The sequence below is a fragment of the Psammomys obesus genome, unplaced genomic scaffold (assembly GCF_907164565.1).
Source record: "Psammomys obesus unplaced genomic scaffold, mPsaObe1.curated_primary_1811, whole genome shotgun sequence".
Taxonomy (NCBI): Eukaryota; Metazoa; Chordata; class Mammalia; order Rodentia; family Muridae; genus Psammomys; species Psammomys obesus.
The window spans coordinates 60,416,548-60,443,979 of record NW_026585504.1 but is presented as its reverse complement, the minus strand read 5'-3'; the positions used below and the strand labels follow the sequence as shown (position 1 = coordinate 60,443,979).

Genomic DNA, 27,432 nt, shown 5'->3' with positions numbered 1-27,432 from the left:
TTCAGATAGACAATAATTTTATGGACATATTACAGTACAGTAAGATCAGGAGTTTTTCCTTCTCTATCCCTAATATATTATTCTTAAAAAAAAAAATCATATGTAGCATACACATTGTGCAAGTCATGGCTTCAACTACTCAGTGATTCCACGTCTTTATCTCTCCCCCTCCTTCCTTCCTTCTCTCCTTCCCTCCCTCCCTCTCTCTTTGTGTATGTGCATGAGGAGGCCAGGAGATATCCTCAAATGTCATTAATTCTCAGGTGCTTTTGACATTGCTGATTTTAGACACAGTCTCTCATTGGTGTGGTGCTCTGTAATTCAGCTAGGCTGACTGGCCAGTAAGCTGCAGTCATCCACCTGTCTCCATCTTCCCAGTGTTGGGATTGTAAGCACACTGTAAGGCACCACATGTGGCTTTTTGCGTAGGTTCTGGGGACAGAACTTGGACCCTCATGCTTGTAAGCCAAAAGCTGTACTAATTGAGTCATCTTAAGATCTTAATTTCTAAACATATTTGCTCACTTGAGTAACAGATTCACATTTCCACTGCTCTAAAGGACATTTCTATCTGAACAGTCAAAGTCCTTTGAAGTTGTTCAACCCCAACTCAACTGTCAACTCTTTAGTTAAATCAACACTGTTGTTCCACTGAACTTCTCTGGCTCAGAACTTGGAAGCCACTTCCACTTAGTTCTTTTCATCACTTTCACATCAGTAGTCAGAGAGCATTGCCAATTCTGTGACCTCTGCCATTGCCTCAGTGAATGCTTGCACAATCTCCTAGATGACATCTGCTATCCTGCCTTCCTTCATGGCCTACCATTGGTTACCTTCCACAACAATCTAGATTAAAACAGGGTATGTCTGATCTCAATGGGAGTTCTCAGTTTGCTTGTGTCTGTTTTGGTGAGCTGGACTGGCCTGCTTTACTGAGACCTCTGCTTCCCTAGATAAATTTATTGAAGGTAAGTGCTCTCTCTCATTTATTTTTGTGTCTTAGTGAGTTTCTAGCTGCTTACTGTATGCAACTCTTGGCAGGAATGTACAGAGTGGCTAAGAACACAGGCATTGGAATGAACAGATATGTGTTGAGTTTCTGCTTCCTCTGCTATTTTATTACAAAATGATGCTAGGCAGATTTAGATGAAGCCAGTGCTTCTGAATTCTGCCTGAATTGGGGGTTCTTTAGGAATCTATTAGGATTATACAAGAACTTTATTAAAAGGGCCCAGGTCTGTCCTTCAGTCCAATTAAACTGGAATATGAAGAGGGTACAGCTAACATCCTAGAAAGATATCAAACACAGCACAAACAGCACTTTAATAAATTTACAGGTGGTTCTAATATACAGTTAGGGTTGAGAATTACTCTGGTATCTAATTCAAAGGGTTTTGGACACATTATGTAAGAGTGAATTGAATGGCTGTGGAGAAGGCTCAGTAATACAGTGAGTGCCACAGAAGTGTAAGAACTTGATGTCAATCTGAGTCACCCATATAAAACCTGGGAATGGTGGCATGTACCTATAATTCCAGTGCTGAAGAGGCAGAGACAGGAGGATCCATAGGGCTTGCTGGTCAGGCAGGTGAGCCAAATTCATAGCTTCAGGCTGAGTAAGAGACCTTATCTCAAAAACTAAGGTGGAATGAAAATGAGGAAGACACCAAGTATCAATCTCTTGCCCAACCTCTTGCCTTCACACATATGCACATAGAATACATGGACAAATATACATGTACACACATGCACTAAACACATTCACACACACACAGACACACACACACCACAGTACCTGACACACAATACAGGGCCACTAAAGATGCTAATATACAACCTTAAGTTGTTGCTTTTTTTCCTCTCTGAATATCATCCTTTACCAACTTGAACTTAAAATCACAGTTAGTCTCCAGTTATCGCCTTTCATTCAAGACACATCTTTCTAGCACCCGTGGTTTGATTAACACCCCCCCCCCCCCGGCCCACATGTTTCCAGCTGGTGGTGCTGTTGAGGAAGTGGAGCCCTGCTGGAGAAAGCTGGTCCTGTCCCTTCTCCAATCTGATCAGCAGACTCCTTTCTCCTTGCACCTCCCCACTATGCTGGACTATGACCTTTCTTATGATGTAATCTACAATAAACTGCCCCCCCCCAACACCCTAGTCATTTCTTGTCAGGTGTTTAGTCACAGCAATGGGAGGAATAATTAACACAGCACTTATCTCAATTGCTATTACGTATCTATTTAACCATTTACTGTGCTTCTCCCACTGGAATGTAAACAGCAAAAAGGAAGAGAATTTGTCTATTTACTTTTTTTCCTAAGGCAACATGCCTGGTGTCTGCCAGTTGATCAGGCTGCATTTGTATGAGGGATGAAAGAACCAATAAATGGGTCTTCCTATAATATCAAAGAGGCAAATTTCTTTTAGGTCCCTTAACTATATGTATCTGAGTTAGTTTGTTTTGTTTTGCTTGCTATAATAAAATACCTAGGACTGGGTCCTCTTTATAGAGATTTTTACTTAGCTCACAGTTTTGAAAGCTCAAAATCCAAGACCACTTGGCCAGGCTGGCTGAGTCTGGGGAGGGCCTTCTACCTACGAAGCAACATGGTGGACAGTGTAGAGGGGACAAGTGCAGGAGGGCGGGAGGCTTGCTCTCTTTTTAACAACCTGCTCTCAAGGAATGAATCCACTCATGCCAGTCTTCAGTCACTGCATTCATGAGAGCAGAGCCCACAGTGCATAATTACTGTTTATTAGGCCTCACCTGTCTCTTAAAGTCTCTACTACAGCAGCTGATACTACAGCATATATCAGCAAATAACCCTGGGGTTGGAGGGTTATAACCAAACAAAAGCAGTATCTCACATTAAAACACGGTAAAAGAAAACCTCCAAGTTTGGTGATACAGGCACATGACTTCAGTGACCCCAGAACTTAGGAGGCAGAGATTGAAGGACTTCTACAAGTCAAGACCAGCCTAGTCTACATAATGAGTTTCAGGTCAGCCAGGGCCACATAGTGAGATCTTGTCTCAAATAGGACCACAAACAAACAAAATACCACAAAAGATAAGATGGTTTCTAGTATTTGGGGTTGCAGTTACTGAATAGAAAAATTGCCATATTCATAGTTTTAATGTTTGGATGCTTTCTTTTTCTTTTTTTTTTATTTTTTATTAATTACAGTTTATTCACTTTGTATCCCCCCATAAGCCCCTCCCTCCTCCCCTCCCAGTCCTACCCTCCCTTCCCCTTCTTCACAGTATGTTTTCATATTTACTCCCTACTTCTTCCCCACATCGCCCAGATCCACCCTCCACTTCCCCACTCGAACCCTTGAAAATTTCAAGGAATAAAACAAAGCTTCCATTTACCTTTTTTTTTTTTTCACCCAAAATAACTCATTTGCACAATCGCCAAAGATCTGTCCACTTTCTAATTACTGCTTCTTGTTCTAAAAGGAAGTCTTAGTGGGGCGTGGTGGCACTCCCTATCCCAGGGCTGGGGAAGTCGAAGCAGGTTATCAGTGAGGCCAGCCTGGTCTCCTAGGTGGTTTCAGACCAGCTGAAGCTTCATTGTGGGACCCTCTCTCAAAAAGATGCTCTTATTATAAGGATATGGCGATTTTGACAGTTAAGAGGTGATAACGTTTTGTGCTGATTGTTCCTTGGTGCAAATCTTTATAGAGTCCGGCCGATGGGGAGGGGGTTGCCTTTAATTCGTGTCCAGGGAGGATACTGAGGCCGACTTCAGGTCAGAAGTCGGGAGGCCAGCAGTGCAGAGCCGGGGTACCTTGCTTGCAACTGAGGCCCACAGAGGGCGGGGTCTCGGGCCGCGCGTACGTACGTGCGTCCGCGCACGAGTCCCTCGCTCCGCCCGCTGAGTCGAGGCACCCGTCCCAACCCTTGACTACCGAGTCGGCCAACAACAGCTGATTCCGCAGCCTCTCCTGCCAGACAAGGTGCCCGCCTCCTTCCAGCCCGGAGTTTCTCGGTCCCAGTAGAGCAAAAGGGAGTTCTCCGAGCGGCAGCCGGAAGCGCCTCGGCCCCTACCTTCGGCGTGCAGTGCCGGCCGCGCAGGCGCAGTGCGGCCGGGCGGAGCTGTGGGAGGGGAGTAGGCCCGGGGGCCGGTCCCTGAAGATGGCGGAGGCGGGGATGGACTGGGGGGCTCCCGGCAGGGCGCAGGTGAGCTGATTCGGAGGGGACGGCCCGGGGAATGCGGTGGCAGTCGGGAAGAGGAGCTGCTTACGCGTTAACGTCGCAGGCTGGGTATCTTGGTGGCAGGTGGTGGGGAGATCCTGGACCCTGAGGTTGGGGCCTGCTGGGCGAGGGGTCCCGGCTTACCTGGACAGAGGTCAGCGGGATCTAGAAAGGGGCAGCGGGCCCGGGGGCAGGCTCTAGGGGTGCCGAGGTCTCTGGACTGAGGAAGACTGTCAGAGTGGGAGAAGGCTGGAGGACGGCGGGAAGGACGAGCCTGGAGGTCTGTTTGGGGACAGAGATGGGCCAGCTGTGTGGCGTACACCTGACAGGACTTTGGGGGGGGGGGGCGGTAGTAGCCTGGAAAAAAGACCCAGGTTTGTATGAGAGAGGGATCGAAATTAGGTCCATAATCGTAGTAAGTTTAGAATCTACCGAAGTAAGAGGACACTGTGTTGAAGAGTAGGGATTTGGGGTCGGAAGTGAATACTTTTTAGGACTATGTCAGTGGGTGCAGCCAAAGAGAGGTCTGGCCAGGGTTTAGACGTCGGTTGGTGATAGTAATTGGGATTTTGGGGTCGTTCAGTGGGGATGAGCTGCCTGGTAAAGGAAAACTGCTTTGCTGAGGACGGGGCTGGGGACATGAAAGGTGTTAAAACTTAAGTGAAATAATCCATGTCCAGTTAATGTTGGGAAAAGTTGTTCAGGGGTGGTGTTAGCGGTGTAGTTGGGAGAAATATACCCTGAAGAGCTTGCTGTTTTGTAGGATTGATGAGGAAATTCTTGGAGAAGGAACATAGTCTTGACAGTTGGGCTACTGAAGCTGACCAGCATTGACATCGCAGGGGAGCTGACCATGGCAATGAAAGACATGCTCCAGTTATGGGTACAAAAAAAATGAAGGCTGCCATGGTGCTTTTTTGTTTGTTTGTTTTTGTTGTTTTCAGCTTTGGGATTTGGCCACTGAAGGAAATGAATATAGGAGTGCCCCTTACTAATTAACGTCCTGTAGTCCTGTAGGGAGAAACAATGAGCTGAGGTTCTCGGTTTCTTCCTCCTTCCTTTTTTTTTTGTATTTGTAATCAGTGGTTTTATTTGTTTTTGTAGCACTCAGCTCACGGTCTCTTAGGAAATGACCAGTCTGTGAATCGTTTTTATTTGGGGAAAAGCTTGATACTTCTTAAACTGATAATTGTGTTTGTGGACCATGACACTGAGAAGGAAAAGATAATGTGTAGTTCAGCAAAAACAGTGCTTTCGTTGTTCTAGAACATTATCATGGAACAGTAAAGTAACATTTTTAAGGACTAAGCTTTATGTTTAAAGCAGTAAAGTTATGTGACTGTTGCTTGCTTAATCTTTTCTGTATTTGGGTCTTATTGTGGAGAGAAAAGAGCTTCAATATATTCAGTGTATACAGTTTTTTCCTAGAGTTTGAGTGCACCTAGTTTGAGATTCCTATGTAATGCACTTTTATTTTTTTAAGGAGGGTTAAACCATGTTGAATTGTGTTTTTGTAATGCTGACACTCCTTCTGTTTTGTGAATGCTGTTCTAATGAGCATAGCATGTGCTGAAAAAAATGGGTGGCAGTAATTTAACTTCATTACTTGGTCTTATATGTGATTCAGTCACTGAAGAGACATTCATCTGTGAATGCAAAACTTACCTATATGAACACTAGTCACTGAAAATGAATAATGTTGTTTGCTTGTTTAATTGTTAAAACCAAATGGTTCTTAAGTTACTAGATTTAAGTCAGCTGTGGTGGTACATGCTGGAAATCCCTGGGTTTTGAAGCTGGAGGCAGGAGAATTAGAAGTTTAATTCTAATTCTTGGTTTATAATTCATCCTTGGTTATATTTTGAGTTTGAGATCAGACTGGACTAATACAAAAATAAAATAACAAAATAAAATAAAGCAGACTAGTTCTAACATTACTATATTTCGTTTCTATATTTTTTCAAGTGCTTATTACCTGTAAGTTGTTTTGATGGTCAACATAAACTTTGATTTAGTTATAAAATGTCTAGAATTACTTTTGTCTAAAAGTAATGCTATGAATCCATAACATGAAGTTACTTGGGATAATGTTTTTCCAGCTTTGCTGATTTATCACTGATCTGGCCAGACTATGTGAACTGTCCTTCTGTGTGCGTGCATGTACTTTATGGAAATTGTAGATCAGGGCTTAAGGTAGAATACTCCCACGTTCCCTCGTAAGGCTTTCTCTTAAATTGTAGAGAGCATTGTTTTGGAGTTAATAGCATGCATGGGACCTTAAAGACAGTTTCCTGTGTGGCACCTAGTTGTTTGTGTGGTGTTTGTTGGAACTCCCTTCATGGAGGCCAAGTGGTTGGTCCAAATATGGCTACCTGGGCACAACTTGGCCGCTTTGGAAAGTTAAGTCAGGTTTGGTGGCTCATGACTGCAATCTCCACACTCTGGAGGACAAGGAAGGAGAATCAAAGAGATTTGAGGGCAGCCTTGGCTTCATAGTGAAATACTGTTTCAAACACCAAAAGAAAACTACATATTAGCCTATCTGATTTTATACAACGGGAATTAAAAACACCTGCCTATTTATTACCATTGATTCTTCAGGAGCCATTGAGGCATTATACTTTAAAACATTTTTTATGATCTAAAATTTTCAATAAAATTAAAGAAATTGGAGAACCAAATTTTGTTTTAATATAAGAATAATATTTAAAATATAGTTATATTTGTTTTAAGAAAGTATTAATAGCTAAAGAGACTTTAAAATGAAGTGTGCTGTTTGTTCCCAGAGACTTTAAAATACTCCCTCTTCTAGTGAATACTGAGATTATAAGCTTACTTTTTAAACTTTATTTTGAGATTTTTTTATTTATTATTACTATTATCATAAGTATGTATGTGGGAGAGGGGTTGCATGGGATAGCTCACGTGTAGAAATTGGACAGCTTTGAGGAGCTGATTCTTTCTGCCTTGGCTTCTGAGATCTGACTGAAGTTGTCAGGCTTGCATAGCAAGCTCCTTTTACCCTCTCAGCCATCTCACCACCCCATAAAACATAGTTTTCTTTGAAAAGGAAGTTTACTGTTGTCTAGAAGGTAGTGAATACTTTTCTGAAAGTGTCTGGTCAAACTATCTGTTTGACCAGCTGATTATTGTACATGTTTATTTGTAATTGTGGTAAGAGTATCCAAAACGACTTCCCCTTCCCCAAATCCAGTACTACTGCTTTGTTTTCTGTTTTGTTTTCAGGCAGGGTCTCAGGTGTCCATGGCTAGCTTTGAACTTACAGTGTAGCTGAGCACAGCCTTGAAATCCAGATCTTCCCTCCTCCACCTCCCAAGTGCTGGGATTATATCCCTGCTCCCCTACACCCAGCTGAAGTAATTCTTCCCAGATCTTCTTAATTTACCTGAAGACTGTGTGTGACCCTGTTAGAGTAAGGGAGAAAACTGCTGGGTTTGTGTACTTATCTCCTTCCCTTCCTTCCTCCCTTCTTCCTCTCTCTCCTCCACTCTCCTCTTCCTTCTTGTTTTGTTTTGAGCTGGGCTCTCAGGCTGGTTTGAAATTCACCATGTAGCTCTGACTGACCTAGAATTCGGGGGTGCTCTGGATCAACAGGTTTGGGCCACCAGTCATCACCTGGCTTGATGGCCCATTGCTGCCTTTGGTTACTGGGGATTTTTGAGTACATGTGTAAACATGTGAAAAAAGTGTGTGCGCGTGCACACACACACACACACACACACACACACACACACACACACATTTTTCTTTTTACTCTGCATGGAGCTCAGATATATCCTGGAATAGATGGTCTCCTGGCTCCCTTCCAGTCCTTAAATTTTAGGACATTGATGGTGAAGTATTGTAGCCCTTATTTTTGTTCCTGGTAATTATATGGCATTGTACTATGATATAACCACAATTAGTCTTTTGGTTCTGCTTTAAATAAACATGAAACAAATGCTATGTTATTTTTAAAGAAAACTTGTGGGGGTGAAGTAGGAAACTGAGGAAGGCCTGCCAGGAAAGGTTGAATAAACAGCAGTGGGAGAAAACACAAATAAACCTCTCAGAGTGTCTTCGGTAGTCTGGCAGAATGAAGAAAGAAGTCTCTAGCAGTCAGCAGTTCCATGGGAGGACAGAACCTCCCTGAGGACATTTGGAAATACTGTGGGTACAATTTTGGGAATCACGAGTGGGGGAGGCCTGCATTTAGTGGGCAGGAGCCAGGGACACTAAATAATATGGCAGGCTCAGAACAATTTCCACCCAGCAAGGGGTTCTCCAGCCTAAGCACCAAGGCTTCTCTGACAGAGTCTGGCCAGTTATGTCTGGAGATGGATGGGACTAGTTAAAATTACTTGTCCTTCTAAAACTATTGTTGAACCTAAGGTGTGTGTTGCTCTTAATTCTGCCTTGGAAATTCACAGCCTCTGCTACACATGCTCTGTGGAGTGGTGGGTGGCTGTGTCTGCTAAGAGTCCAGGAAGCAGAGTCCACTGTTGGTCTCATGCAATGTATAAGGGAGCCATCTGAGGTATTTTGTTTGTTTGCTAGTGACTATTTTATACTTTAAAACACCTTTTCACCTTGGTGTAGTATGTGTATATTTTTATTTCATAAGGCTGGGGAAATGGTTCAGTGAGTAAAAAACCCTGGGATTGATTCTCAGCATGGTACAAACCTGATTTGGTAACACACGTATTCTCAGCTCTAAGAGTAGGGGTACATTTAGAAGGGGTTGATGGGATCAGGACGATCAGAAGTTTAAGACCAACGTTGGCCAGCCTATGCTCCCTGAGACCTTGTCTTTAAGAAGAAAAGCCTGTTTAAGTGTTCATTGAGTGGGATTGCAAATGACGGTTTTTATTTTATGAGGGCTCTCTCTTTAAAAGTTTCTTATTACACTTGTTTATTGTATGTATACGTGTGCCACAACGTGTGTGGAGCCCAGAAAACAACGTACAGGAGTTGGTTCATTCTGTCTACCATCTGGGTCCTGGAGTCAAACTCAGGTACTCAGTTTGGTAGCGAGCCCCTTTATTTACTGAGCCATCTTGCTGGATCCATAATGGGTATGGACCATGTATAAGCAATGCTCTGAAATTTAGACATTGAATTTTGTTCCAAAATTTGCATTTAAGGTAGTTTGAAAGTTGGAAACGTAAAGGCAGTGTATTTTAAGTGGTTAGGTTCTAGATTTGCCTTTCCAAGGACTGCTGAGCCAGAGAGTTTGATCCTAGAAGTTAAACTATGTGGAACAGCTACCCCTGTGGGCTAAGCAGGAAGCTTCCTGCACGGAGAGGTGCAGTGGAGATCTAATGGTGAACAAGACCAACATAAGAAGTTTATAATAGGTAAAGCATCTCTACAGATAATTACAAGGCAGCTGTGAGAAGTCCTGTCTATGGGAGACAGCTCAGCCAGTAAAGCGGGGCCTGTGCTACGTCTGACAACCATTGGGTTTGATCCTCCAGGGCCCACAGGTGGAAGAGGAGAACTGACTCCGCAATGTCCTCTGATACCCACATGTGCATCATGGCAGGCTTGTCCACTCAGATATCCATATAAAATGAACTTCATTCAAATACAAAGTTTCAGGATTCACAAGATATACCACCTAGGGATATACCACCTAGAGAAATGCCGGTGATGTGGTAAGTCAGCTCGGCAGATGTAGTGTTAAGACAAAAGTAAATGACAAAACAAAAGCACATTTCAAATCTGTTAGTATCCATTGAGAACAAGGTACATGGCAGTCGGAGAAGCTTACCATCATGGGGGAGAGTAAGGGAGTTGGATGATGAATTTGATTCAAGCACCTGTGCTTCTTGCCAGGTGCATAGACTTAGTCTTTCTTTGCTCACCTTACTTGTAATTACACTTAGTTCTCGGGGTGGTTGTTGTTGTTATTAGTGTTACTATTTTAGTTTTTGAGACAGTGGCATTGTACAGCCCAGGCTGGTCTTGAGTTCAGCATGTTCCTGCGTAGAGCTCCTAAGTGCTGGGATTATAGATATGTGCCACCACACCGTCTTCTTGTCTTAGGGTCACTGTGGGTAAAATGAGTTGCCTGTGTGAGTACCTGCACTTGCAAAAGTACATGCAAAGGCTCCTTTGTTATTTATCTTTAACACACACAAAGCGTCAGTGCATTAGCTGCTTAGTTTGTGTTATTTCAAGGAAATTCTGAAAGCAGGCAAACTTTGTGAAGAAAACAAGTTTATTTTACTCACTACTCCAGCTAGCATCAGCTGTGCTCTGCTAAGGACCTCAGGGGGTGTTGTGAGTGTGGTTGTGAGAGGGTGAGATAACATTACCAGATAGGAAGCAAAGGGGCTAGGATCCTATAGTGTCTTCCCTCCCAGGACAGTGCTCTAAGTAGCCTAAGAACATTCTTTTGGTGTGTGTTTCTCCTCCCTTTTAAGAGATGTCTTATAGCCCAGGTTGGCCTCCAGCTCTCTATGTAGTTGAGGGTGAGCTTGAATTCTTGCTCATCATTATAAGCATGTGCTAGCCCCCCCCCCCCACTTTCACCTCTAGGTTAGATCCTGCCTCTTAATGATCTCATCTCCCAACATCACCACAGTGAGACCTAAACCTACAACACAGCAGTCTCTTGGGGAGACAGCATCTGGGTCCCAGCACCCACTTTTGTTAGAGGAGTGAACATACTCCTACTCAGAAGGTAGTCACTGGGTTCTGCTGTGTTCCCATGGCGCTTTTCTTCTGCTCCCTCTACTTCGTCATAGTGCGTGCCAGAGGTAGATATTGGGTATCATGTTTAGTCCTTCTCCACTGTGGTTTTGAGGCAGAGCCAGGCCAGCCAGTGAGCTCGAGGGATCCTTGTATCTCCCCCTCCCCACCCTGGCATCCCAGGTGATGTCCCGATCCCTGGCTTTTTATGGAGGTGCTGGCGATCAGACTGAGGTCCTTGCTTGTGCTGTGCTGCTTCATTAACTGAGCTTTCACCTCAGACCCTGTTGTTGAGGTCTCTCTAAGATGTATTTGTTTTTGTTTTATGTTTATGAGTGTTTTGCCTTCATGTACTTATGTGTACCACATGCATGCCTTGTGTCCAAAGAGCCTGGAAGGTGGCATTGACTCCCCTGGAACTGGAGCTACAGACATCTGTGAGCTGTCCTGTGGGTGCTGGGAACCTGGGTCCTCTGCAGACCTCTTAAGCACTCCAGCTCTCTGCCTGAGATCTAAGTCATCTGCTGTGTCCTAGTAAATTATGCACGTAGCACTTCTTATTTTTTCTTTCTTTCTTTTTCTTTTTTTTTTTTACAACATGCATACAAAGGCTCTTTTAAAGGATTTTTTTGAGACAGGGTCTCTATGTGTAGCCTTGGCTGTCCTGGACTTGCTTTTGTAGACCAGGCTGGCCTTAAGCTCACAGAGCTCCGACTGCCTCTGCGTCCCTGAGTGCTGAGATCACAGGCGTGAGCCACTGCACCCTGTTTAAAAGATTTTCTTGAGTAAATACTTTAAATAAATTAGAGTACAAATTTGTTGTTTCTTTTTTTTTTTTTTCCTGCTTAACTAGTACCGAAGTGTGAAAACTTGTACAACTATGTATCAGATCCATGCTGATTCTTTACTCTTATTTTTCATAGGGTTTCTGGTAGGCCCCACATTCAGGCAAGATGTGGTACCACTGAGATACTGGTCTGCTTCAATTCACAGCTCACCGTTTCCACTGGGAAGCATTATTTTCTTTCGGCTTAGGCCTACTGAACTTATGAAACCATGGCAGAAGGAGAGACGGAATCACCTCGGCCTAAAAAGCGCGGGCCATACATTTCCTCTGTCACCAGCCAGAGCGTGAATGTGCTGATCCGAGGGGTGGTACTCTTCTTCATTGGAGTATTCCTCGCGCTAGTGTTGAACTTGCTTCAGATTCAGAGAAACGTGACACTCTTTCCACCTGACGTGATCACGAGCATCTTTTCATCTGCATGGTGGGTACCACCATGCTGCGGCACAGCCTCAGGTATGTGTAAAGCATTTCTGTGTTGCTTACAAATGAATAGGGTATTGTCTAAGTAACAGATGTGTATGGGGGAGTTAGCACAAGTGTGTAGGTATACATGAACATGTGTGCCTTCATACTGAGGCCAGAAATCAGTGTTGTGTGTCTTCCGTAATTATTCTCTACATTGTTTTTTGAGACAGTCTCTCTAAACCAGGATACTATCAATTGGGTTGACGAGCTGGCCATTGAGCTGCAGGGATTGGCCTGTCTCCTGTCTCAAGCACTGGGATTGTAGGCATGTGTCACCACAGTGACCTTTTAATGAGTACTGAGGCTCTGAATCCAGGTCTTGACGGTTTTTGTGAATCGTGTTTTACTCTCCTAACTGAGGTTAGAATTTAATTATAGGATAGTGGACTCTGTGAGCAAAGCTTGATATGTTTGGTACATGCATGCCATCATGTAGTGTCCCCTACTCCCCTAACTGTGGCATTTCTGTCATTCCCAGATTCTTTTATGCCCTCTTGTAATCCTTTATAGCCTAGCCACAGTCTACAGTGGCTCTGCTTACTGTCCTCCAGAATTACCTCTGCCTGCAGTGCTCTCCTTGGAGTCAGCCAGAAGGTACTTTTAGTGGCTGATTCCCACACCTTTTAACATTTAACCATAAAACCAATTCTCATTATCTTTGGGGTGAGGTATTTAACATTTTTTTTCTTTGCTTCATTTAAATCTTCTAAGTTATTTTGATAATATCCACTGCTGTTTAAAAGTTTTGATATAAGGGCTATGATTTTGTGTTGAAACAGATAAAAACTTTGATAAGTAAAATAATTTTATTCAAGTTAAAAACTTGAATAAAACTTGATGTTGTATTTGTAGGGTTTTTGTATGCTTTTATCCTTGCCTGGTTTTAAAGTGTGCCAAAAGAATAATAAATACTTGAAGGCGGCAATGAGATAGACTGTCTTTGCTTAAAATCCCGATAGTCCTGTGGCTTAGGTCATTTTCAGTAGTAGACAGTTGATGGACCATTTCTGGATGTTCAGATGATGCTGAACATCTGTAATGGACAGCCTTTTAGTTGTGTCTAATGACAAGGTCAGTGGGTCAGCACTGCTGTATATAATAACATAACAGGAGGTAGTCTAGTCATGTGAGGGAAGACAGTTCTAATTCTGAGTGTATCTACTTAGCATCATGAATACCTTGCAACACAACATGGATACTTTCTGTCCTATATCCAAGAGCTAGAGGGTGCAGGTGTACCTGTCCAGAGCTGAGACTGACTTGTAGGTATCTTCAAGTACTTGTGAAACCTGCTGGACAGTAACATAACCGTGCTGCATGGAAAGATGAAAACTGTTGTGGCTTAGATAGCATGTCTGACTATTGGTGCTCTCAAATGAGAAAAGTCATCACACTCTGTTTTGCCCAGGTTTATCATTCCCTAAGAAGTAGTCCAGACAGAGAAGAGAACTTGTATCTTTTCACTCTGTGCTGCATCTGCTGGTCTACAGTGTGTTTTCCTTCACTTAAACTAGGAGGAGAAAAAGTTTCCCAGTAGCTTCTAGTTCTTTTCCCTCCAAGATGCAGCTCAGTCAGCAGACCTTAACTTAAGTTCCTAGACCTTGCAGCTATCAACATCAGGGCCTGCAGATTCATCACTTTCATTGTAAAGGAACAGGAGTCACCTGTCCCTATAATGTGGTCCTGGGAAGCTGGTGGCTTCCTGAGGCACTGCTGGGGAAGCCTCACAGGCGTCGTGGACTGTGCTCTTTTTCTCTCATCTTCTTTTTTCTCCTTTTTAGAGGATGTTTTGGGGGCTTCTTTAATTAATTTTCCCCCTCCCTTTCCTTCCTGTAGCCCTTCCCATGTGCTGTCTTGCTCTCTCAGATACATGTCCTCTATTTCTTTCTTATTTTTACACACAAATACACACACACACATATTTCAAAATATATAAATGCAACCTGCTTTGCTATATCAAATAAATATATTTGTATTAACTCTTTGAGAATTTCATGGAATTTTACTTTTTGTTTGTTTTGATATAGGGTCCCACTGTGTAACTCTGAGTTGGAACCAGGCTAGACAAAACTCTTCAGTGATCCACCTTTCTTTACCTCCGAGTGCTGAGATTATAAAGTCCTGGGCTAAGACAACCGTCACATCCAATACATTTTGATCATATTCACTCCCTACTCCTCCCTCACCCCCTTCCCCATCCCAACTTCACATCCTCAATTTTAACCGCTCTTTTTTAGGCTCACAGAGTCGAAGTACAATTTGTGCTTCTCAGATGGTGGCTGACCTACTTGGGGCCACATGCTTAAAGACAACTGATTATCTCTCCCCCAGCAGCCATCAGCTGTCAGTAGCTCCTCAGCTAGGGGTGGAAACTGGAGTGTTCCCTGCTCTTTGCTGGAATGTTGACAGGCTTTGTCATGAGCAGGCAGCTGCAGCTACTGGGAGTTCATTAATGCAACAGCCCAGTAATACCCACAACACTGTCTCACAGAGTCCCCCTGATCGTTGGTGCTTACAGTCTTTCTACTGTGACTCCTGTGATGGTTCCTAAGCCTTGGACTCAGGGGCCATGATATAGATGTCCCATTTGTGGCCGATCACTCCGCAGACACTTACTCTCTGCTCTTTGACCAGTTATATGTTTTTTGTTAACTGCCATCCACAAAAAGAAACTTCTCCAATGAGATGTGATAACTGAACTACTCTATGGCCATAGAGATACAGGTTTAGAGGGTAGCTAGATAGTCTATCCATTTAGCAAAATAACAGTCGTGGGTTCATCCCTGGGACCTGTGAGCTCACCAACTCTGGGTTCACTGCCAGATTTACATTCTAGGCATGTGTTTTTTCTAGGGATCCCTATAACATTCATGCTATTATTGTATATCTTACTATGCCAGTTATTATTGTAGCTTACGTGGCTCACAGCCGTGTAAAGCTCTTGATGACTTTTCTCCCCTAGTTCCCTGCATAAAACCTTTCAGTACTATGAAAGCTGGCTAGCATGGAGGAAGCTTTCCTGTCAGTACCAGCTTGATTTCTCCATGCCTAGTGACCAAAGAGTGTGATGTCTTCATCAGGAGGGTCTAAGCAAGTTTAGCTAGGCTGGCATTCTCATGGACTCCCTTCTTTACATGTGCGCTGCATCAAAGCTAGAATCAGAAAACTCTCAGAGTTTTCTGTTTCTGAGAGTCACCAGGGAGCCTTTGTAAAGGATATCTTATTGTCTTATATTTGCGTCCCAAGCTCGCCTAAACTCACTCTGTAGGTAGGGCTAGCCTGTAACTCCTGGTTACCATGCTTTCCTTTCCTGAGTGTTGGGATTAGAGGTTTAACATTACCAGCTCTAAAGAATCAATATTTTAAAAGGCAGTTTCTGTATTGTGGATAAATGAAGTAGAAGTTGTTTCAAATCGTAAGTAGGCAAGCCTGCAAAGGTCATTTAAAGGGTCCTTCTAGTTAAGTAGTTCCTCATTTCCTTCCTGGAGACCAAGAATTCTCTGAAGCAGAACAGAATGTGGTGGCATGATTTTCCTTATTCTTTACCACACTCAGGGTTAAAGCCTTTTTGTGACATACTTTTGGCCACTTTTTGTAATACTCTGAGTCTATCTGGATCCTGAGCCTCCCTTCTTGCTCAAACCTAACAGTTTTCTGGCAGTGCTATTTGTTTCTGGTTGTGTCTTGGGTCCTTCAGGTGCCTCCCTTTGTTAAGAGAACTGTTTCCATGCTTCTACCTGCAGAGTCATCTCTATGGAAATTTTCCAGACAGCCCAATGCCTTGCTTCTCCTCATGTACAGGAACAATATGAGAAGCCCTCAGTAACCTGTTCCTATCTAATCCAGCACTCAGTAATGTCTGTCACTTTACCATGAAGACACATCCTCTGCTTTATTAATGTGTACATTTCTCTCTCTCTGACTCTCTCTCTCTCTCTCTGTTAGATTCTAGAGACGAGACTCAGGTCCTTGGGCTTACACAGCAAGCACGATACCAACTCAGCCATTTCTCCAGCCCCCTTTCCCCTTTTAAATCCCCAGCAAATACCAAGAGCCAGATTCATTATAGGGCTTAAGTATTTGCTGAATGAAAACATGAGCTGCCTGTGTTGTAGTCTCCCATGGAAGTGTGTCTTGCTGAGTGGTGTGGTTTCCTTCAGCCCCCTCGTTGCTGGATGTCTAATTTAACTGTGTTCCTTTTCTTGCCTCACTGCACTGAGCACAGCGCTCAGAGAGTGATGGCTTACTACCAGTGCTTCACAAACTGCTTTTGTCTTTGGTATTGGCAGACTGTTACTGGGAATCACGTAAAGATATCAGAAGACACGTGATTTTACATCAGAGAACCATCTGATTAAGCAGGACTGTATTTGCATATGATTTTACACAGCATGATTTTAAGTCTCTTGTTTAAAAAAAAAATGGTGTAGAGAAGAAGCCCAGACATACTCCACTGAGCTCTCAGACAGTGGAGCCTCACCGCACTGTGTATATTCCTATCAGACTCTGCCATGCCTTTATTTAAAGGAAAGAAAGAAAGACATTTAATGGGAAGTGACAAGCTTTCCCAAATTCTCCCTCTCAGTGAGCAGCTGAGCACCATGCATACTCCATGGATTGGGTTTTTTTATTGGCAAATCCCAAGGTTGGCAGCATAGCCATTTAAATTTCTTGTTTGTGTTTTCACTTTTTCTTCTCAGTTGTCTCTCACAGGTTTACTTATTTATATCTTTGCACATACATGTCAGCATCTCTCTGTGCACATACATGTCAGCATCTCTATGCGCTAATTCTTTACCTATGGCATCAGCTGCTGAGGAAAATTGACTTGGAATGCCTGCTCTGGTTGAATTTTCACTCAGCCACAGGGAAACAGGAGAAAGATTCAGGGGAGTGAGGATAAATTAATTGATATGTAGGTAGATGATAGGTAGAGATGGTTGGATGATAGATGTAGATACACCTATAGATATCTGTCATAGCTAGGTAGATGCATCAATATGTATGCATCTATATATGTATGCATACAGAGAGAATGGAGGAATGACAAATGAGCTGTTTTGTGATACCCCTTGAGGGAAAAGTATCATTTAGACATGTTTCAGTTATTAGGCATGCTTGTCATTTTAATCATGTAGAAATTTAGAAATGCTGTCACTTAATCCAATGGGATTTTTCAGTAGTGTTTTAAACAGGACCATAGCGTGGGTTGTCTATGTGTGTGCAAGTGCGTGTTTGTGTCTGTATACAGAGGCCCGAGGATGCCCTCAGGTGTCACCCCTCAGACACAGTCCACGTTAGGTTTTCTTGTTTTGGTTTGTACTCTGTTCTTTGGGCTTGCACAGCAAGCCCTCCACAAACTGAGTCGTCACCCAGGCCCTGAAACTTATATATTCTAGCAGCCATTGGAGCTCTGCATTGGCTATGATTTGTCGCTCGTCTCAGGATGGCCTTCGAGCCGTCTCTACTCAAACAAAGTTGAGATGGAAAGGACACAGAGCTGCAGTCTCCTCTAGGTGAGCGTAGCCAGGTGTCTCTTTCCCATGCTGTTTCACTGTTCTACTTGCCTGTGGCTTTTACTGCTAATTGGTTTCCAGCTTTTCTGTTTGTTTGTTTCTTTTTTACTCTTTGACTTTTATATTTATGATTTAAAAGGGTGTGTATTTGTGTAGGGCGATGGTGCAACAGTTGGGAGTGCTTACTGTTCTTTCTGAGGGCCTGAATTTGGTTCACAGCCCCCCTGTTGGCTGGCTTGTCACCTCCTGTACCTCAGGGGGATCCTCTGTCTTCTAGCCTCCATGGGCACCCAAATGCACATGTACATATGAACAGCCACACGTGCATACATAAAAACATATTTTAAAAATAGTCTTTAGTAAATTAATTTTTCCTGTGGGCCTAGGCGATAGGTCAATCAGCAAAGTTTTTGTCTTGTGAACATGAGGACTTTGGGTTGGCCCCTCAGAAATCCCATTCCAAAAAGGAAAGAAAAGAGAAAGGAAAGGAAAGCCTGGGCATGGTTCATGCTTGTAATCCAGTGCAGTAGAGATGGATGCAGGTGGTCTCTGGGGCTGGTTGGGTAGCCAGCCTAGTGTACTTAGCGCCAGGGCAGGGAGAAACCCTGTTTCAAACAAGGCAGGTGGTGGCTGGTTCTTTGCCCTCCACATGCTCAGTGAACATATTCACAAACATGTACAAAACAAACACGTACATTTCATGTCTTTAAGTTTAAGTATTTAAGTTAGGGATAGGATGACAATAGTTTTGGTCTTAGTCATGGATGTCTTATTTGTGATTATTTACACAGGTATCAGTCAACATGTTTCCCAAACCAAGAAATGTCGACTAAGATGGTTTCTTCTTACCTTTTAACAGCAAATTTACATATTACCTGTAAATATGTAGGGCTTTTTGCTTGTTTTTAAGACAGGGGTCTGACTGTGTTAAGTAGACCAAGCTGACCTTGAATTCAGAGATCTGCTTGCTTTTTCCTCTAGTGCTGGGATTAAAGGTGTGCACTGCCATGCCTAGCAAATTTGTAATTCTATGTGCCCTATGTCCTTCCTTTTTTGTGTGTGTAGAAGGAATCATACCTGTAGCCTTTTGTTGCTGTTAGAGTGGTGCTGTGAGAAGGGTGAGGTTGAAAGCAGTAGTGGAAGGGTGCGACCTAGTATATAGGGGAAGGCAGTTGTGTGAGTTCACAGGCCTACTGCCTCACTTTTCCTTAGATTCTGCATGTTTATAGCATACTTAAATATTATATTACCCTCAAAAGGAGACTGATGTGCTTTCAAGTCTCGAAGATGCAGTTAGGAGCCACATGAGTTAGTGTCTCTGGCACCTGGGGAGTCACTCCCCACAGTGTATGTTGCCTTTGGCGTGCAGAGGCTTCTTCGCAGCTTTCTGTGGCAGTGCTGCTGCTCTCCCTTTCCTTTGGAAGGTAAGTTTAAAGATGCCCGCGACGTTCATTCACGTGGATGTTTTTCTTTTTTGAAGTATGTAGAAGGCGGTAGTGATTGTGTAACTAACTTGCTGCCCACGCACTCCTAGTGCTGACTTACTTTTTTCTTCTTTCTGCAGCTGTGATTGGGTTATTGTACCCCTGCATTGACAGGCACCTAGGAGAACCACATAAATTTAAGAGAGAGTGGTCCAGTGTTATGCGCTGTGTGGCGGTGTTCGTGGGGATAAATCATGCCAGTGCTGTATCCTTTTTGAAACATGTAGTAATGTGGCAGCTACAGCCTCCCTGTAGTCAACTCACTTAGTCACAACACAGTGTTGACCCCGTTGTTGAGACACCAGGGCATGGTTAGAGAATAGACCCTGGCTTAGACTGGTTTTCAGTTCCATGTAAAAACTCTGCTCCTTAAGCTACTATGTAATTTTACATATAATTTTGATAATTTGGAAGTTGAAACCACTTTTTGCTTAAGATTTGCCAGTAAGGACCCTGGTAGGTTTAGGTACTCTTTTAAAGTATATTTTTAAAGAAGTTATGCTGTTATTGATTTTTTAACCAGCACTGAGAAGTGCCTCTCCCCCCACACGCAGTTCTCTCTTTCATGCTTTCTCCCTCACTCTGTCTCTGTCTCTCTCTTCATAAGATAAGCTCTTACTGTGCTAGCTAACCCTAACTGGCCTTGACTTTTGACCCTTCTGCTTCAGTCTGCTGAGTGGGGTTTTGTTTGTTTGTTTTGTGTTTTTGTTTCAACATTTCTGTCTTGTAATTTTCATTTTGAAACAATGTGACCAACTAGTTAAACCTTTATCAATACAATGTGGATCCTTGCTACAGATGTTCAGCCTCTCATTCTGACCTCTGATCTATTTTTCTTTCTTTTTTAATAATTTTTGAGTTTGTTCTTAGACAGTTTCATACATTTTTGTATACAGCACACTGATTACTATGACTCTCTTTTCCTCTCTTCTGTTCCTATTATTACTCCTCTCCACAAGTCTTTTTCCCACATCCTTGACTCTTCTACAGTGACCTTTGAAACTTGGAGTAGTATAGCTATTCTGTGTAGGGATCTCTCAGTCATCCCTTGTTCTTAGCACTTTGAGCTACCATCTGTTCTGTATTTACCCCCAGTTTATTCCTTTGCAAAAAGAGGCTTCTCTGATTAAGAATGGGGGTAGTGTTTATCTGTGGGTATAAATGTAAATGTTTGGAAGACAGCATGGCACCATGACAGCTACCCTATTGTTAACTCTAGGACATCAGTCCTCCAGAGCCTTGTTTTTTTGACTGGGTCTACAGTACCAGGTCTGAATTCCCTCTTTTGAATTGAGCTTGGAATCCGAGCAGACAGCAGTTGTGCCCCTATGACAGTGATGCCACTATTCCGACTGTGTGTCATCTTGCCTGGCAGGTTGGTATTGTAAATTGTAGGGCCCTCAGCTCAGTAAGATGCCTCTTTTCCCCCAGCAACTAGTATAACACTTTCAGCTTTATGAAAGCTAGCCAGCAGGGGGAAGCTTCCAGTTGAGTTGTAGCTTGATTTGTATTCACCTTGCAACTAAGCAAAATGTGTGTTATCTTCAGCAATAAGGTCTTATTACCAACTATTTCTGGTAGATAACCAAGAGTAATAGCAAGAGCCTGTGTTGTTTTGGGAGCCCTGGGGCTTCCTTGGCCAACAGCTCATAAGGAAGTATCTCATGTCTGGCACTAGAACTTTCATTTAGTAGCCCTTGGTTCTTAGGATCAGCATTATCCAGACATGCAGGATCTCTCCTTCCTAATTAATTCTTTCTATCTAACTTAAAATTTTTAATTGGCTTATAAACTACTAAGCTTCTCTATGACTTTTTCTAATATCCTTCCCTGCCTCCCAGCTCCTTTATGTGGCTGCAGGAATCTTGATCCAGCTTCTCCTGCTTGCACAGCAGTCCCTTTCCCCAGTGAGCATCTCCCCAGTCTCACTGTTTTTCTTTTTAGGTAGAAGAATTTAAGTAGCCCTTTCTAGAACTGTAAATGCCTTGCATACAATATGCATTTTTGGCTTTGTTCACTTTTTCCTTTGTTTCTAAGTATATAAGCTAGCAATCTTAGCTGTCATATCAAAAGAAAATCTAAAATATTTACAAAATTTATAGCACTTTTCATAGTAGGTTACTTAGGCTTTGGGAAACCACAAGATTCAGTTTCTGATATTGAAGTATTTGACTTCTTTACCCTAAGAGCCTCTGTATTGTGCTAATTAACCTAGTTAGCAAGGACAGAACCCATTAGTGTTATATCCCATCATTTATTTATGTGAATGCCACTTGCATAGAACCTTGTACTTGGAGTTTACATATATGGACAAAAAAAGAGAGAGACTTGCTCAGATGAACTGTTAGTTTCCTGATAATCAACCACTCGCAGACTGATGTTAAGAGAGTGGCAAGCAGCAGTTTTCAGATGCCAAGGACACAGCAAGCAGGGGTTTTGCGTGCTTTAGTGAGACAGTCGGAATGGCGGGGGAAGGTGGGTGTCACTGGAGTCAGGAAATGGCTTTATAGGCAAAGAATGGAGAGATTTTTTCATTTTTTTAGTACTGGCAAGACCAGTTAGTTTGGACAGATCTTTGGTCAGAAAAGGAGCCATTTACAGAACCAAGGTGGAGCCTTTGGGGCATAGAAAATGCCCTTTTAATGACGCCCAGAGTTAATTTCTTACCCTTATCCTTTACCCTGCACCTGCCCCCCAATCAGAAAATTGAATTTGTAAGGCTTTGTTCTGCTCAGACAGTTTTGAGTCAAGGCGCTATACGTCAGTGAATAGATGCTTACGTGGTGCCAGAAATAAAACACCGGAGGGAAGTGCTCCGCTAGGAAGTTGCAGGCCCTGGATAGCCTGGCAGGGGAGGGTAATGTTCACTTCAAGGCTTCATCCTCAACAAATTAAAACCAGAGCAGTTGACAGAATAGAAAGGGATGCCATGTCCTTGGTACTCCTGTTCTGAACTGCATTATTATAAAATGTGTCTGTCAGTAAATCACACTGTAAATGTGCTACCCTGTTAAATAGCTGTCAGCTCTATTTCCAAGTTCCTGTATGATTTTCAAGTAATTCTAAACCTTTTTGGGAAATATTACAGTTTCCTTCCTTCCTTCCTTCCTTCCTTCCTTCCTTCCTTCCTTCCTTCCTTCTTTCCTTTCTTTTTTTCCCCAAAGGTGTGTTCTTTTAACAATAGACTATCCAAAATGCACAGTTACATGGTTAGCCATAAAAATATGTCCTAAAGAGTGCTTGACTTTACAATTAGGAATGTATATAACCTTTTTTCTCCCTGGATGGGTTGCAAGAAGGTAGAATCTGTTAATTAATGCCCTTTGTATTTGGTATTTAGACATAGTTTTACTTGCACCTAACATCATGTGCTGTGTTAGAAGTTTGAGGACACTCCAGAAGAAACAGACTCTCTTATTTTAGAGAATTGAACAGTTGGTATCTCCCGCTTCTTTGTTTTATGATGGCTCCTTAGCACTAGTCTCAGAAAGTAGACTTTGACAACAACTTCCAGTTTTCCCTCACACTGGCTGCACTGTCAGTAGGACTATGGTGGACTTTTGACAGATCTAGAAGTGGTTTTGGCCTTGGCGTTGGAATCGCTTTCTTAGCAACTGTTGTCACCCAACTATTAGTCTACAATGGTGTTTATCAGTAAGTATTGTCCTTGTCACCCTGTTGCTCTGTAAATCATCAATAACTGCATTCAGAATTGAAGATCTCAGTGGGGTTAGCTGGTTTAATGTACTGGTCACTTCCCTTTGTTATGCTTGTCTTGAGTGCCCTTGTCCTTGCTCTGTGGATTATTAAAATATTTCTATTATTCTAGATACACGTCTCCAGACTTTCTCTACGTCCGTTCTTGGTTGCCATGTATATTTTTTGCTGGAGGCATAACAATGGGGAACATTGGTCGTCAACTAGCAATGGTAAGCTGAGGCTCTTGCAGTGTGGGAATTGGATGACACTATTTCTCAAAATGGCTATCACTCAGGGGAAAGAATTGACAAAGACAGTGTTCTTTGAACTCTGTATTTTCACTTTCATTGAAATAAATCAATAGGATGAATTTAATCTGAAGACTACTAAAACTTGAAGAACAACTGGAGAGAAAAGGAAAAATAGGTTTGGATAGGGTGGTAGAATTTGTTTACCGTATTTGATACTTAATTTTTGTTGCTTTGTTTTTATTAGTTTACAGTTTTCTGTTCCATCAACAAAGAACTTTTTTTTTTTCTTGAGAGAGAGATTTAAGTAGTCCACCTGGCCTTGAACTCACTGTGTAGCAGGTTTCCTTTCTTTTGAATATCAGTTATACATTTTGGTAGTTATACTTTTAGAATATTGTTTTAGTTGGGATTCTTTATATTGTAATCTATTTTTCTGTTAAATCATAGAGTGATTTGAAATATTGACTTAAATTCAGCACTGTCGTGAAGTTCATGGTTTGGCCTTGGCTGTTCTCTGAGCACAAAAGAAACACACTGTGTATGCCCTTTATATTACAGGATTTCCCTACAACACCAGCTGTTGTGGCTTGCAGTATGGATTTTTTTTCTGTCTTCCACTGTTGTCTCTAGTTCTTTCACTTTCAGAATGTCAATGTGTAACTCTTGATTCTTTGAGGAATAAAGTGAACACATATTAAAACATTCACTTTTAGAACTTTTTAATTTGTTTGAAAGTTGGATTTCACAAGAGATTTTAAATCTGTTAACTTTTGACCTTTTAATCTTTGCAGTATGAATGTAAAGTTATTGCTGAAAAATCTCATCAAGAATGAAGAAGACAAAAGTCTGTCTTTTCTAAGAAAGCCATGGAAAGGTGGCATGTATATGATAGGTGCACCAATGGAACTTTGGACTAAAATTGTGAGGATGCAGTTTTTTTCTTGATGTGTGTGTGTGTGTGTGTGTGTGTGTGTGTGTGTGTGTGTGTGTGTGACACACATGTTTCTGCAGTCTGTGATTGCTTTTGTAAATCAGTTACCAGCCTTTCGGTATTTGATTTCAATAAATGTAAGATAACTGTGCACTACGTGAAATTTCTAAATTTTGTAAACACACCATGCATTGTATCACAGTGTTGATGTGCCAAACTATGTTGTTACTGTCACAGAGACTAAGAATGCTTTGAACAAATTAGAAATTTAGTGAAACAAAGAAGAAAGCCAAACAGAAAGCAAATGGGCAGCTGGTCTTTTGCTCTCACTGGCTGTAGTGGTTTTCCTGTTTCTAACCAGCTGTGTGCGATGCAAGCGCCTCACATATTGTCTCTGTTGCTGCTGTTTCAGAGTTTGAATCTTACTGTATCGTAACAGTGAACCTCCATAGGATGATGTTGAAAGCCTGAATCACTGTAGGGTCCAAAGAATACTTTCCATGTTTTACAGAGGTACCTGTGGTGGGCAGGGGAGGTTATCAGCACTAACATGCTTGGAGTCTACATTTGTAAAAGTATAAATGACTAAAACTAAAGAATTTGAGTAGATAAATATTTGGGGAATACTGTGTGGCTTTCTCTCTACCACAGAAACCAAAGTGATAGTAGCTATTTTTCTTTTTTTCCTTTGCAACTGAAGCTCCCTGCTTCGGCACATCCCTGTTCAGATGAATAGGGAACCCAGGGCAAATCAAGGGGATGGTCCTAACCTATTGGGTTCTAGAAAGGAGGCCATGCTGGTGGGCCAGACCATGTGACTGACTAGCAGCCACAGGCCTGAGTTGGTTGCCTTCACAAGTGCAGTCTGAGGATGGTGGGATGCATGGCTGTGCTGATGTCTGCTGCTGAGTGCTTCCTTCTCAGTGTATCGAGATCGCACGACATAGAGCCTCCTGGCACAGCTCATTAACAAGTCCTGCCACTTCCTTATGTGGATCAGCTGGCTTTCCACTTGCTTTTTCTTTCTGAAATTGTTAATTATCTGGCACACAGGGGTAAATTCTTCTGAATACTGTGTTGTGTGCGTGCTTATGTATTGAGTGAAAGCAAATATATATGTGTGTCTGTGTGTGCATGTGCCCATGCCTTCCTTCAGTGTCAAGTAGATATTTTATTTTCCTTTTAAAGCTGTCAGACTGAAGTCTTGTATGTCAGAGTGTAATGTGCTTTGTGTTCTCAGGAGAAGACTGTGAGCATCCCAGGAGTACTCCATATGGAATATGTGTGCACAAGCCTAAGGATAGTAGTGGTGAACACACTACTATAATTTATTATTCTGTCTTTCAGATGTTATTCATTTAGAACAAATAAGGTATATTTTTAGAATCAAATTTGTAAACTATAAAATCTTTAATAAGTTATAAGGTCTATGATATGTGACTTTGAAATTGCTGTTGAAAGCAAGATGTATTAAATATGTAATTATCGCCATGTGTCAGTGCTTTTTCTTCATGACAAATACTAGTATCTGGTAGGCTAATTTCCAAAATTTTTATAGGTGGTTGGATATGCTAAGAAATGATGAAAGAAAACAGCAAATCCATTGGGGTAGAATGATTATCAAATGAAAATGATAATTTTAAACAAAAGAAAATTTTGGCAAAAATAAAATGGTTTTTAATATTTTGATGAACATAAATCTTTCTGTACTTAAGAATATGACAAACATATGAAGGTACTAGCTGATGGTTCTCTAGAAAACAATCTTTCTAATGTGTTACATTTTTCTGTGTATGTGTTCACATGCATGGAGGCCAGATGACAGCCTTGGGTGTAGTGTCTCAGGAGCCACCCTTGTTTTTATTTATTCATTCATTCATTCATTCATTCATTCATTCATTCATTTATTTATTTATCTATCTATTTATTTATTTATTTTATCTATCTATCTATTTATTTATTTATTTTTTAGGGCAGGGTTTTCCTGTGTAGCCTTGGCTGTCCTGGACTCACTTTCTAGATGAGGCTGGCCTCAAACTCACAGAGATTGGCCTGCCTCTGCCTCCTAGAGTGCTGGGATTACAGCCATGTGCCACAGTGCCCAGCCACCATTCTGTTTCTTAAGCCAGGGTCTCATTCACCTGTACCTTGCCTGGAAGGGTAGGCTGGCTGCCATTGAGCCAGGGAGCTGCTTGTCTCTCCCCAGAGCTGCGGTCATAAGCACACACTGCCGTGCTAGGATGTTTGTTACCTAGCTGCTGCAGATCCAACTTAGGATGAGCACCTTACCAACTGAAACACCTCCCTGCTCCCTGATGTGTTATACCTTGGTTGTGCTTGTCTGTGATCACAGCATTCAGAAGGCTGAGGTTTTAGGTTAGCCTGACCTATACAGCAAGAACCTGCCTTAAGTCAATAAGCAAATAAGCGAAAAAGAAAATATCTCACACTAATACTTCTGAGAAAACCTCATAGTCTGGGTCACTGTTGGGAGTGAGGCGATGGGGCAGGTAGTAAGATAACTTTAATACAAAGGTGGAGTTCAGGGCAACACCTGTGGTTAGACATTGGAATGAAAAAGAGATGAAGGAACAGTTGTCAGATGATGTTGAGGCCATCAGGGATTAGGCTGAGGGGAGAGGTCACTGGCACTAAAGCCAGTGGGTGTAGCTGGGCTCAACAGCTGAGGAATTGAAACCAATCACAGGAAAGTAGGTTATTTATAGGTAATAGTCATGGGTCAGCTTAGTACCCACCTGTGTGAAAGATAGAGGGTCCTAAGGACAGACTGAGAGCTGTGATAGGATCCAGGGAAGTTGCAGAAGAAAGCTGAATCACGAGTGCTGGTCTGAGCACATGAGGGAATAGGGTGAAGTCAAAGATTGCAAAGCTGAAAGCCATCGATAGCCTGAGTGATAGTTCATCTTCATTGTCGTCACCTAGGAGGCACTGGGTGTGTCAGGATGTTCCCAGAGACATTTAACTGAGGAAGCAAAGGCCCAGCTTGCGTATGGGTGGCACTGTCCCATGACTAGGGTTAGTGACTGAACAAAAAGGAAAATAAAATGGAGCTGAGCAGCAGTTTTCACCTTTCTCCAGACTGGATGCAAAATGACCAGCTGCCCCACACTCTTGCACTACAGCTCGAGCCAGTCTTAAACCACCATACCATTCATGTCATGAAGCCAAGCCAGAGTAAGCCCGGCTAGCCATAAGTTGCCTCTTGCCAGGCATTTGGTTGCAACAGAGAGAAACATAGCCAATTCACCTGGTCTTATAAGACAGCTGTGGATTTGCAGGCAGACAGGAACTCTTGGAACATTCCCAGATATTGTGGTC

At 42.4% G+C, this 27,432-nt stretch overlaps 1 protein-coding gene across 10 annotated transcripts; it reads left to right on the top strand.

Annotated features, from left to right (window-relative positions):
* Positions 1-819: 819 nt before the first annotated feature.
* Insig2 (insulin induced gene 2) lies at positions 820-25,584 on the top strand. Of its 10 annotated transcripts, none has more exons than XM_055601821.1 (6): positions 820-968; positions 11,894-12,200; positions 19,293-19,417; positions 22,700-22,866; positions 23,042-23,141; positions 23,721-23,864. In XM_055601821.1, exons 2-6 carry the CDS (start codon positions 11,957-11,959, stop codon positions 23,790-23,792), a joined length of 708 nt encoding a protein of 235 aa, XP_055457796.1. In that variant the 5' UTR covers positions 820-968; positions 11,894-11,956; the 3' UTR covers positions 23,793-23,864. The 10 variants fall into 10 exon arrangements, with proteins under 10 accessions (XP_055457796.1, XP_055457816.1, XP_055457787.1 ...); XM_055601841.1 differs by lacking the exon at positions 23,721-23,864 and adding an exon at positions 23,954-25,584 and having other exon boundaries at positions 858-968; positions 22,694-22,866; XM_055601812.1 differs by having other exon boundaries at positions 864-968; positions 11,824-12,200.
* Positions 25,585-27,432: the final 1,848 nt, after the last annotated feature.